The 12,717-nt window shown below is 42.5% G+C and overlaps 1 protein-coding gene across 3 annotated transcripts in view; it reads right to left on the bottom strand.

Moving 5' to 3' along the window:
* The window catches only part of rxrgb (retinoid X receptor, gamma b), a 31,164-nt gene extending 18,713 nt beyond the window's left edge, over positions 1 to 12,451 (bottom strand). Inside the window, exon 1 of one of the 3 annotated variants that reach the window (XM_075485247.1) lies at positions 12,239 to 12,451. In XM_075485247.1, the coding sequence (XP_075341362.1) occupies positions 12,239 to 12,269 (31 nt within the window). In that variant the 5' untranslated portion in view covers positions 12,270 to 12,451. Of the gene's footprint in view, positions 1 to 3,998; positions 8,675 to 12,238 lie in introns of those variants that run through there. The other 2 variants (XM_075485246.1, XM_075485248.1) reach the window with 2 other exon arrangements.
* Between the last annotated feature and the right edge of the window lie 266 nt (positions 12,452 to 12,717).

Here is a 12,717-nt window from a genome sequence, read left to right as displayed (position 1 = left end):
TACCAGAATGATCTGGATATGAAAGCATCGCAAAAATAAACTGCCATTACAGAGACACAACACACAAATAATTTGAGTGTGTGTGTGTGTTTGTGTGTGTGTGTGTGTGTGTGTGTGTGTGTGTGTGTGTGTGTGTGTGTTTGACAACTGCACTGCGGAGTGTTGTGACCAGGTGTAAGCATAGCAACAGCTTCTTTTCTGAGTAAGCATTAACAACTGTGTGCTATGAAGCTCACTTTAGGTCAGCTGAGAGAAAAAAGAATACGCACCACGTGTAAAGCCTTACTCTTGGTTCATAAATCAGAGTGCTGTGGATCGCAAATCTTAGCAAATCCACAGATTTGAAGTCCATGTGCACCGATTTGAGAGCAGCTTCCTTTTCAGAGAACAAGAGATAACAGTGTTGGCCAGAGTTAAGCACTTCTGCAGAGACATTTTTGATCTGATTCTCTCTGACTAATCAGTGTCTTGCAATGTTTTCGAGTCACTTGTTAGTATCAGCTTTGCTCATCTGGAACCTTGACCAAGATGTTGCTAAAAAAAAAAAAAAAAAGGACCAAGTACAAGATAGTGAATACAATGGAAACCCCCCTACTGGACAAATAAGTTATTAGAGCGAGGCTGAATATAGCCGTACAATGCGGATGGGGGAAAAAAAAGCCGATCTAGCTTTCTGAGCTTGTGCTTTAAAATGAATGCTTGAATCAGACATAGTGATCACCATTGCTACCAACCTTGAACAGACAGAAGGACAGAAAGTAGAAATATGCATTTCTAGATGTGTTTCATTCAGACAAATAGGTTTATATCATCATAAGAAAGACAACTTCAAGCAAAATACAGGAATTTTTAAAAAACAAAACAAAACAAGAGGAATTGTTTTTCAACTCAGCGTGACATGGGAATATTATTATTTACAAACATATGTCTTGCTTTTGTCCCTCTAAGGAGATTGGCCAAGATTCTAAGTGCATCAGTAAAAACCATCTGCATAAAGTAGAGTGCAGGAGACTTTAAAAGGGTTATCTGACATAATCTTTGCACATTTAAAATTTACATGGCAGCAAATTGCTTGTACATGCGATTTGCAGTACTGATGTTGCACATCATCATCAGCACATAAATGATTTACTTCCACCACTACATTCAGCGCTTGGTCTGCCGTATAAAGTCAGGAGAAAATCTGTTGAATGCCAGCTGACATTTGCCGCTAAACTGAAAAAAAAGAATATAACATTGTATTTCAATGCTGTTTGCAAGCATTTTAAGGATTCTATCTTGTGAAGAACATTGATATCATATTAACAAAACTAACTGAATTAGCAACAGACCAAAGTCTAGAAAATAATTTGCTATAAATAATTAATAAAAAAACAAAACTCGTGCCAACTTAAATATGACAACACCACGAGCAGCGGGTTGAGTCAACAGAAAAGGCAACTTCACTGCACGGTGAAGAGTTGGAGTTGGCTGCAAGTCCTTGTGTTGTTCAATAAACATTTCCAAACTAGTGTTAATACTTCTAAAATAAGTGATGGGCAGAGGTGAAGCCAATGTGCAGTCAGGGTGACTTTTTAAACACCCAACTTGAATCTTGTCCTTGGTGAAAAGAAATAAGGGAGGAGCTTATCTCTGAAACGGAGGGAAAAAACATCTGCTGGTACAAGGACGCATCGCTTTAAAACAGACAAAAGACAGACAGAAAACTCCATTTTTTCTGAGCGGTTTTTCATTTTTTTAAGCTGCCCCCAATAACCAAGAAGACACTGCTGTGGTTTAAAGGAGAGATATGATGCACATGTTGCCTAATGATAAATCCGCTGCTGTCAAATCATGATCTCATCAATAGATTTAATACTTTTCAGAGAATGTTAAAAATATCCCATGAGTAAATAATTTGACATTATAAAAATAGAAGGCTTTAAACTTTTACACCAAGACTTTTACACTACTGTCTGTTTAAGAGCGGTGAAGAGTCGTGTTAATACTGCAAAGGAATTCTCACAGTGGTACTCAAGGTAAAAGACATGAGTAAAAACTGTATTCGGAAGAAAAGAAGGATAAACTTAGTCAAAATGTGTTTAGTTAAATGTTACGCAGTTCCCTTCTTTGTTTTTCACCCTTGGGTTAGAGAGGTGGTTTCGAAATCCAGCGGGATTCAAAAAGTGAAGACTGTAGAGTCGACCGGTCGTAAACGTGCAGCTGTCACAGGAAATTTGAATCCTCGCTCAAGTAGTGAGAAATAATCGCCAAAAAAAATTATATTTAACTTCTTTCAACCCATCCGGTTTCTGCTACACCTACAGCTATACAGTAATATAGGAACAAATACCCCCTCGAATGACAACTGACAAAATCAAAAGAAAATCATCATCTTCATCATAATTTCTGTGACATATTGTCGACACACTGAACCAATGACAAGCATATGCTGCTGATGTGAGCACGATGACCAATAAATGTTTTATCAGTGTACTTTTTGCTTAGAACCCACCCCCCTCCACTCTAGCATTGCACATGCCATGCAGCTGGCATTGTACTGTATGTCATTATCACCACATTGTTTGATAGATAAAGTAAACTTTACATAAGCATGGCAGTCACCTTTCCCCTGTTTGAGATTGTCACAAAGGTCATAAAACTGCGACCCGTGATTCAAAGTTTCATCACGTTCATCCTCAGATGAGCGTGGCTGAAATGCAGAGGATTCATCGGCATTTAACGGCAACTGTGTCCTCATCTCCACTGCTGACGCATCACATATGAATGAGCAACTTACTTGCCTTACCTTTGTCTTTTTTATTTCAATTTGTAATTTGCTGGCACATTTTTGTTTTTTAATGGAGTGAATTTCAACAGGGACAAAGAAAGAAAATTGATCATTTGCAACTGCAAACATACCGTCATTTTTCAGATTACTCAATATTAACTCACAGGTAGATTTCCTCTCATCCATATTGCTGGAGCTCAGAATACTATGGATTAAATAGCTGTGTCAAATGTCCAGCTGTGCTCTTACTGGACCGAACAAGCTGCCCTCCCATCATCTACCTCAACACTGTTTGCCGTGAATGGCGCTCTTGGAGCGATACAAGAGCTACTTCCACTGTTTTCAATTCTTTTTTCAACCCTGGCTGAACATCCTTGTGGCTTTCAGAGAGGACAAACTCCACTTGTAAACAGGAGAGCTACACACATTACTCTCAAGGACACTAGAGAATACAACACTGCTCTATTATCTACTCTTAACACAGAAATAATGCCACACATTCACGCACAGCGAAGCCCCTTAATAGGCTGGCTGAAGCATTCATTCAAGTGAGCTCACATTAACACTTCCCACTCCTCCTCAGAAAGGAGGAAAAGACAGTAGCTCATCAGTGGACGTAAGGATGCAGGGTGACAGACAGCAGAGACAAACAGAGAGGGAAAGCGGGATGGAGAGGGCTAATAAGAAGGGACAAGTGTTGAGTGTCAAACAGATAGTGAAGGACGAGGCAGAGAGAGCTGGAAGCATCCTTTTAGGTTGAGTGGCGTCCCTGCTGAACACATCTGAGACTTCAAGTGAGTCACAAGCTCTCAGTTCTAACGCGAAACAGCAAAGCCTTGTACCTGTCACAGCCGGTTAAAATGATGCAATGATTTTAAAAGCCATTACTGAGCCGTTACATGTAGGAATGATGACTATCTGGACTTAGAGTTGCAGCCCCTTGCAGCATAAAGCCTTGACATTTAGAAATGTATCACAGGGATGATCAAACTTCCATATGGAACAATGCAGATTCAAAGACGGCCCATGGATAAATATGATGAATGTAACTTGATCAAAGAATGAACAGGGATCAGAGGCATTACAGCCATGCATCTGTGCAGCACAAGGCTTTCATGCTCAAGCCTCACTTCTGTGGAAAATCTCAGAACAACACTGTTGCAGTCGGCCAGCTCCATTCCAAACAAGAGGCACACACATAGAGATAAGACAAAACCAAGCTACTCACAGTGACCAAAACTTATCTCCCTCGCAGGGCTGCCTCCAGTTGCAGGTGATGTCACGGGGAACCACATGCCTTCAGTTTCAAGTGTGGTGCTGGCAGAACGCCATTCACTGGGGACTAGAAGTCAAACTCAAGTGTTGACTCAGTGGATACTCAATGAACCACTTTTCAGGAGAGGACGGGCATGGAAGGGTCGGTGTAGAGAGGGAGGGGGGGTGAGGGGGGGGGGGGGTGTCAATGAAGAGCAAAAGAGGCGGAGTCCACTGGTTATAGGATTACCTAGATTATCCTTCCTCGGAGATCAATCCCACAAGAACAGTTTGCTGTCCGACTGCTGCACAAATCAGCTCTTCCACCGCCCACTCAGCTCGTGTCTCTCTCTCTCTCTCTCTGTGTATCCTTCTGTATCTGCACAGAGACACCTGTTGTAGCGGCACAACCAGAGTGTCGGGCATACAGGGCGTGGGGTGGGTTATGGTGGTGGTGGGGGGGGGACACTTAAAAAAAGTGCAGAACAACCAGAAGCTCCTGATTCCTTCCTCGTACAACGGATGAAGACTGACGACAATGGATAAATGGATAATGTAAATACTGATGTGGCCCCCAGTGGTTTACATATGTCAATGACATTTTTTTCCACTTTTTTCTTTTTTTTTTGGGGCAGACGGTATTAATGGGATGTGAGACGAGAAAGTATTTGCAAAGCTGGGTGGGACGGACTAAAGAAATCTCTTTTATCTTCCCCCAAGCATCCGTAATCCCCCCTCATACAAAGAAATAAACGCTACAGCGTGCATGCTGAATGGCATTGGTAATGACATGTTGGGTTGCTCGTGTGCCGTATTCGCATGTTTTGTGTGTTTAACGAGCGCTAAGCTTCTCCAGGATGCCAGGAATTGTCTTTTTGTAGATGCTGTATGGATAGCCAAGAAAACATAGCAAAGTGAAAACCCAGATGCAAACAGAGGCCAAAAATATACCCTAAAGGCAACGACGAACAATACCTGACAAATCCTGAGGGAACCTAAATAAACCACAGGAGCAGCAGTGTGCAGTACGGTCCTTGTTTAAGGACGTGCAGTATCAGAACAGGCTCAGAGGAAGAGTAATGCCATGTTATGATATATATATATTTTTTTTAAACCAAGAAGATCAGCTATGTTTTAAGGAAATAAAGAAAGAATCAGCACAAATTATTTGCCATTTACTAATCCAAATGACCAAAGCAAATGAATGTGAAATGGACACTGCTCTCAGTCTGCAGCTGCTCCTTTTAATTCACTCAGCCGACCTATCAAATGTTCATCCTATGCCCTGAAATGCTGCCCTACTTGACAAGCCTTCCCTGGCATGTCTGCATCTATTTTACTGACATGACTCAACAGAGTTTTCTTGTGCAAGGCACCTGCATGACACTGGATCAACTGTCCGAATAGTCCTTGAAGGAGAGCCAGTGGTAACCGTATCCCCCAAGTGACAGTAGCTTGGCAAGAGACTCGACAGCCCAACAAATGAGGAAGGGAAGCCAGGGAACGAGAAGAAACACTTGCTTCTCCTTTTGATTAAACAAATCCCATGGCGAGAAATTAAAATAATGCCGTCCTTCTTAAAAGCATGCTGTGTAGTGATAGTGTGTCAGGGCCCACATAAAACACATCAAATTAACCCCGAGAGCCCTCTTTTGCGATCATACATGTATCGTGGATTGTGAACATATGGTAGGAAGATAATTGGCACTCCTAAATTTAGGGTGCACCTTACATGTTTAATCTGAGTTTCTAATAATCTAATCAGCATATTGCCATCCCAGGAGAAAAGTTTCTCCTTACTTCCTTCTCTCCGTGCCCAGCATGAAGGGTATAAAACAGTCACTAAACATATTTTGCTGCATGCTTGGTCCTTCGTGGAAGAAGGATGTTTAAAAGCAGATAATAGAAATATCTCAAACAGTAATGTGCACTTGTGTATTTGGCACATTAGACATCGATGGAAAAAAAAAAACTAATTCCACGCTGAAAAGGCCGATGCCAGAGACTGAGACAGTTTTGACATGCCACCCACTTAGTCAGTGTTGCTATTTAAACCGAGAGCAAAGGAGACAAAACGGAATGAAAAAAAATCACTGGCTGATGATGCAGAGATTCAAAACTGTGGCAGCATGGTCTCAGTCAAAAAGACGGATCCAACACGTCCTTCAATCTAAATGACAGCATACACATGGTCATTTAGATTAAAGGTAGGGTAATAGTCCATGCTGAGATATCAAACCCTAACCCACGTCAGCATTTCTGAAACGTGTTTTTCGAAACATGTTTCCGAAATCTTGTTTAGTCTGTAGAATTTGTCTTTATTTCCAACAACTTTTTTTGTTAAGTTTAGAAATTAAACAATTTGGTGAGGTATGGGAATCAAAACTAGATGATTTTAGTGGTGACATGGTAGTGTGTTGGTTTACGCTATCATCTATCACTCTGCCTCAGTGCGTGGAGTTTATGTTTTCCCAGTGCCTGATTAATTGGGGATCCTTAATTGACCGTGTGAGTGTGAGCGTGCACTGTTTGTTTCCGTCTTGGCCCCGTGAAGAAATTGTGACCTGTACAGGATGTTCCCTGTACAGACAAACTCCAGCTCCCCCCCCCTTAGGATTAGAAAAAAATATTACGATTCAGCGAAAAATGCTTTGTATCACAATATTTACATCTTAGTAGATTGCTCTGTTTTCAGGGGTGCTTGGGTGGTGCATCCACCAGCGATTGAACATGCACTTACTGACATGGCCACTAAAGGTTGCGTATACTTGAACCACACAAACCCGGGCCACAATAGCAGCTTCCAAAAACAACCTATGGACCTATAACCTGTGATTTTTATTTATTTATTTATTTTTAATTCATGCATTTAACCGTTAACTTTTCTCTGGGAAAGAAAATAAACTGCTTTGATAAAATTCTTGATTAAATGTGATTTTCAGAGAAAGGAAAATGTCTTACAGTCTGAACCATCCTCTCCCATGAGTCCCTTTTACAGAGTAGTTTGTACATGTCGAGCATAACAATGTTCCCTGATGGTTTTTCTGATGGTATTTGTATTTCTGTATACACTTTGGTGATCCTGTCATATCTGGGTTTTATAAACCACGATTATTTTTAAAACTCACTCTGCCTCTTCGACTCTTCTTTCAATTGCTGCGTGTTCGCTGGATTGTTGTGCCCTGTGGTTCTCGAGATCTGCTGAGGGGATTTTTCCCCTGTTGCAACTGTGAATACAGATGCACGTGCTTTCACGAAAAAAATGCAGCCCTTTCTCTCGTGCACAATTATTTTTGGTGGTTATGGGGAATCTCTTGGTTTCCTATTCTGCAGTTGGCTTTTTCGATAGTTTCTCCGGCCTGTGCAGTATTTCACAGCCCACCTCAAAAACGGATGACTCACCCGCCTTAACCTTACCTTTAAGCAAATGTTTTCAAAAGCTCTGGCAGTATAAAATATAATGTATATAATATAATAAAATATAAAATATAATTTCCTCAGTCAGAGGCACAGAGGGCCACATTTTTTTCCAGTCTTTAGTGGGTAGAAACCAGTTTAGCATTAAAAGTACAGATAGAATTTTTTAGGAAAGGTAAAACTAGAAAATTTGTATACAAAAGTAATGAAGCGAAAGTAAGCCTACCACCTAACTGGTGTCCGGGAAGCATGAACTCCAGCCAGTCCATGTTGGTAGCATAAATGAACAGGTTTGTCACACTGCTACGTTAGACACATGTTTATGGAGTCGTGGATTCCATTTTTCAGGGCCAGATGAGTTGATTCCGAGAGGGTGATAAAGGCTGACTGACAGTGATGAAACAGCCAAGAGTATAGGCTCTAGCATGGTTGCCGCGTCTGCTCGCGCGAGCGGTGTTGATGACGTCACGAGTTCGTGCCCGCCATAGGACCCTATATAGTGGCGCAAGTCGTTGCGCGCCAGTAGTTGCAATTTTCTCCGTCACAGAGGTGGCGCTGCTACGTGAAGGTTACCTCTACTCTACAACCAGGAAAGTGGAGAAGAAAACAATGCCGCTGTCAAGAGCAAGAATACTGTAATTAATGATACTGCTGCAGTTTTCGGATCATTTTAATTTTTTAATTCAGTTAAAAGAGGTGAAGGTCTGAAGCCCCCGGCATCAACAGAGTCTCTGCCCTCTTCTTTGCCTTCACGTATCTGTCCCGTAGCTTCTTCCACATTCTTACAGAACTCTCCCTCTTTCCCCAAAGTTCTGCACATCTCTGTGCACCAGTTTTAGGAGTTTACGTGCTCCCTGTGCTGTTTTACAGAAGTGTCGTACAGCTGCCTGTACAAACGCACCTCCTGACTGAGCCTGGTCTCACATCGGTCCATCCGGTTCGTTGTGCTCGGCGCCGCCAAGTTACAAAAATCGACTGGTGCACGACAACGCGCTGCACCGTCTTTTCAAGGGAAGCGCCATGCCTGAAACGTCATTTTAACGTCACGGTGCGACACCACCGTGACAGACGCGGCAACCATGCTACCGCCTTATTGTTTGCTGTCACTCTCTAACAAACACTGATTCGTCAGAAGCCGGAGATCACGCCTTCTCTGCCTTGCAAGCAGCCCATTTCTTTAGTGATACTCTCATTACAAAAGAATACATGCTGTGAGCATGCCAGACTCATGTGAGCTGGTCTGCGTGCGTCTATAGATAGGTTTGCGAGGTTCCCTGAGTGTAAATATTCACAGCCTTTCTGCAAGCAGAACAATGCAAGACGAAGACGCTACACTTACAGTCACACACTACAGAGAACCGGTTCCCAAAATTATGGTTGCAGATACAAAACACAGTTTTAAGCAACACGTTTATTACGTAGTACTCTATACAAGAAAGCAAGGTTCATACTTGCTCCTTCTTGAAAGTAAAACATCACTTTCCTGCTTTTTATTTATTTAATTTCTATTGTTTCTGCTTAGGCACTCTTCAGAAACATTTCTACAATCATTTCGATGACCAAGTCTTTCCAAACACAAGTTCTTTATATTTCTATATCTAGCAATGTAAATCTAAATATCACAGTGTCAGATGTTGCTTTTTTCCAGGATCGTGCAGCATTACAGTAAGTCCAGCATTTTCTAGCTATATTAGGACACAATGAAACTCTACACTGGTATATTTATTTGGTAACTAGTGCTGTTCCCTCTGGAGATAGTTTTTCAGGTGGGTCTGCAGCAGGGTGCATGTAGCTGCAGCTGCTACTCAACATTACATGTAAAATGGGGCTATTAATTGAACTGTAACGGAACTGGTCAGTGAATTAAAAGCTTAAAACAGATGAGATCAGAGGGCTGTGTGATACTTAAAGCAAGCAAATGTTCAGTGCATGGAAAACATGTGTAACCGTGCGTGGACATGCATGTTGTTTTTGCACAATTAGCAAAGAAATAGCTTAATGTGTCTCATGACCAAGTACTGCTGCAGCCTGTGGGCTTTTCAAGATTCTCTGCTTGATTAAAGCTGGAATTAAATCAAGGCTTTGACCTTCTTCACTAATGACTAATTACTGGCAATTAGCCCAGAGACTGGCCTCCTTACGCCCCTTCTATTCCCTCGTTCTTTTCTCACAATCAGCACCTACTCACACACAATCAAGACCAGCTGTTTTACACTGGCTTACAGATACACACACCCAATCAAAAGCACAACAAAACAGACCCATTGTTTGAATTGTGTGCTAATGTAATTTGTCGGCACTGAGGCATTGCAGGTCTGAAGCTAGAGAATCCTTGAGCAAATACCTGCCGGGAGCCACACCCTCTCTACCTTTGTGGTTTATTTAATTCTGCGGGAGCAGGCGGGAAATGATCTGTGCAGGGATCGGCTTTGGGGAGCAGGTTTTAATGCTGCAGGGACTTCACATTCTAATAGTACTACCCGCATTCTTGACACATGGTCACATGGTCCTATCACAGTTGTACAAAGAAATAGGCATATTGGAAGCCTGCATATTTGTAGCTTTGTAGAATACGCACGGGTGTGCGTCTCTTTCTGTCTCTGCCTGTGTGTGCACTGAGAGGTGAATCAGTGACCCCTGGCAAGTGATGAGAGTTCAGACCACCTCCCATCCCCCCTCCACTTCCACTTCCCCTTTCTTATGCCGCCTTCACTCTCCAATCCTGTTCTTCTTTCTAACATGACTTTCCTGGTCTGAGAGCTAAAAAAAAAGTTATCACTGTCAAAAGTAGCAAGTGGGTATTCATCAGCTCATCTAGAATCACTTCCACTGATGGGAAATAAAAAATGCTGAAGTGCTGAGGGGAAGAAAAAAAAATGCTGATTCTACTCTTAAGCCCCGGGCAGGCCTGCATGAAACCTGCTGAAACACAACATGTCTGGGAAAAGCTGAGGAGGATCACGAAACAATCCGTACATAATCCCCAGCTTGTTTCTTGACTCCACACGCCTCGGCTTCACGCTTACGACAGATTACAAAAGGCTGACCATTTCAGAGTGGAGAAATGAGTACAATTTATGGCCACATTTTCATACATGCTTCAGTGTGTGGGCTGCTGATGCTAAAACACATCACAAATCATAGCTGTGAGCCAATGGAAAGCCAAAACAAGGCTTGGAATGATCCTTCAGCGGTTGTGGCTTTCACTGAGCTCAGTGAAATAAAGTAAATCGGTTATAAGGTCAGCATTCAACCGCTGCTGGTTTACAACCACCACTTTCAAAAACTATGAGATTTCTTCATATTTTGACATTTGTGGACTATTTTCATACAAAATCAGTACAAACATTCCAGTCTTGAACCCAGACCGTGAGTTTTTGTGGCAGCCTCAGTGAGCTGCAGCAGCATTGCTGTCGAACCCCTTTGGGATGGTGAAAGTCTCCATTCAAAACCAATTAATCTTTCTTTGAGGAAAAGAGCAGCCAAAACTTGAAGATTAAATTAATTCCTATGATTTCACAAGAACTTTATTTGTATATCTACAATGAGTAAATATACATATCGATACGTTATTATAGATTAGCTGAACAGTTGAACATATCTGCATACATCCTGGGATGCCATTACTGCCTAATCAGACAGATAAGAAAGACAGTTTGGCCCTGGTGTGTCTGCTCTGTTACTTTTGAATACCGCAAGCCTCCCTTAACATGCATTCCCATCCAGATGTTTCTGGTACTCTCCTAGGAGCTCCACTCATTATGGAAACAATTTTCAGCCTCTCTAAACAGTTCCGAGATATCTTTGATAACACAATGGGGCAGCACGTTTTGTCTTCAAAGCGTGGCTTTATTTGTTTCCCCAGTAATAGCCCACAATCATCTTTAATTTGTCCCACTGAGGACTGGCTTAGAGGCAGTTTTTACTGCAGTGGTTTAACAATCAGTGTGTCATCCAGGGAGCAAAAAAAAAGCACATGATAAGTGATGCATGCATATAGTGTATGACTCAGTGAGGCTGAAAAAGCCTAAGACTCACTCCATGTGCCGTTTTGATTTGATATTTGCTTTACAAAACACAGCCAGGCATTTAAAGTATGTAGTTGGGTGCTCCACATGTTGCAAACTCCTGGGCTTCCCTGTCTCTGCGCATTGTAAGCGGTCACTAAAAAGGATAACAGAGAAAGCCCCCGGCTTGTTCAAGAGCAAAGTCGACAAGCCTGACTTGGCGGCTGCTTTACAGAGCAAAAATCACATCATGTTACACATAAGTAAAGTCACAGCGCTGATCAGGGCGCGTCAAGCACTCCTCTCTACCTCAAAGAGCCTTTAAGTTTGTTTATCAGCAGTCATCCGCCATTCCTCCGCGCTGTTACATGCAGTGCTCTTCGGATCCAACGGCCATCCCAGACCAATAAATTGTGTTTCTGTCTCAAACAGTTTAGCCATAGACGCGCGACAAGCACCATAAATTACATAAGCGCAATTAAAGTGCCAACCTCTGACCTTGCCGGACCGGCACAACCGCGATCACCTGACTTACGCAATGGCCACAGCTCTCGTTTCAGTTCGAACACTTGAAAAATTATTAGTTGGTGGATAAACATAACAGCCGGATTCGCGGGCAGGAGTTGGTGGTTTAAGTCCGCCAGCACTTTAGCGCACAGCCCAGACTGTAGAGAAGACGCCATGAAACAACTCCCCCCCCCCCACTTCCAAGTCAAAACAAAACGCAGCAGCTTCGCGAAAAGCCCAACAGTTGGTCTGCGTTGCTAAGGAATCGATAAAGCGTACTTACTAAGGTGTAAATACGGATCATTACTGTCCATAGTGTGCGAGTTGTTGCGTCGATTTCCTACAGTCGGTGCCGCTCCGCATCCCAGCGCATTCCTCTCCCAGCCAGACTGAACTCTGCAAGGCGGCTCAACACGGGGGCCCAGCGAGGGAGGGGGCGGTAAAACAGGGCTTCTCCCAATGACAACAGTGGTCGATATCAAGCTCCAGCGCGATCATGACGAAACATCTCTCCTGCAGTGACACTGTGTTGCAATATTTTCACAGTAAAATGTTACTTTCGTGACACGGAGAAACACGCTTGCCTTTGCCAAGTCTCTTTATTTTTTCATAACAACTCCCTTCAATGACCGTCTGTTCCCATCAAATGAGAAAACGTGAGGATCACATCAGTGATGTACGTGGCAATCATTTTGAACTTACAATTTTGATGCAAGAATCGTCATTTATGCCCCATTTAATCTCACAGTCTGTTCAGATCGG

Source organism: Odontesthes bonariensis, chromosome 15 (genome assembly GCF_027942865.1).
Source record: "Odontesthes bonariensis isolate fOdoBon6 chromosome 15, fOdoBon6.hap1, whole genome shotgun sequence".
NCBI classification, from domain to species: domain Eukaryota; kingdom Metazoa; phylum Chordata; class Actinopteri; order Atheriniformes; family Atherinopsidae; genus Odontesthes; species Odontesthes bonariensis.
Note: the sequence above shows the minus strand (reverse complement) of the source record. Positions and strands in the feature narration are given on the sequence as shown.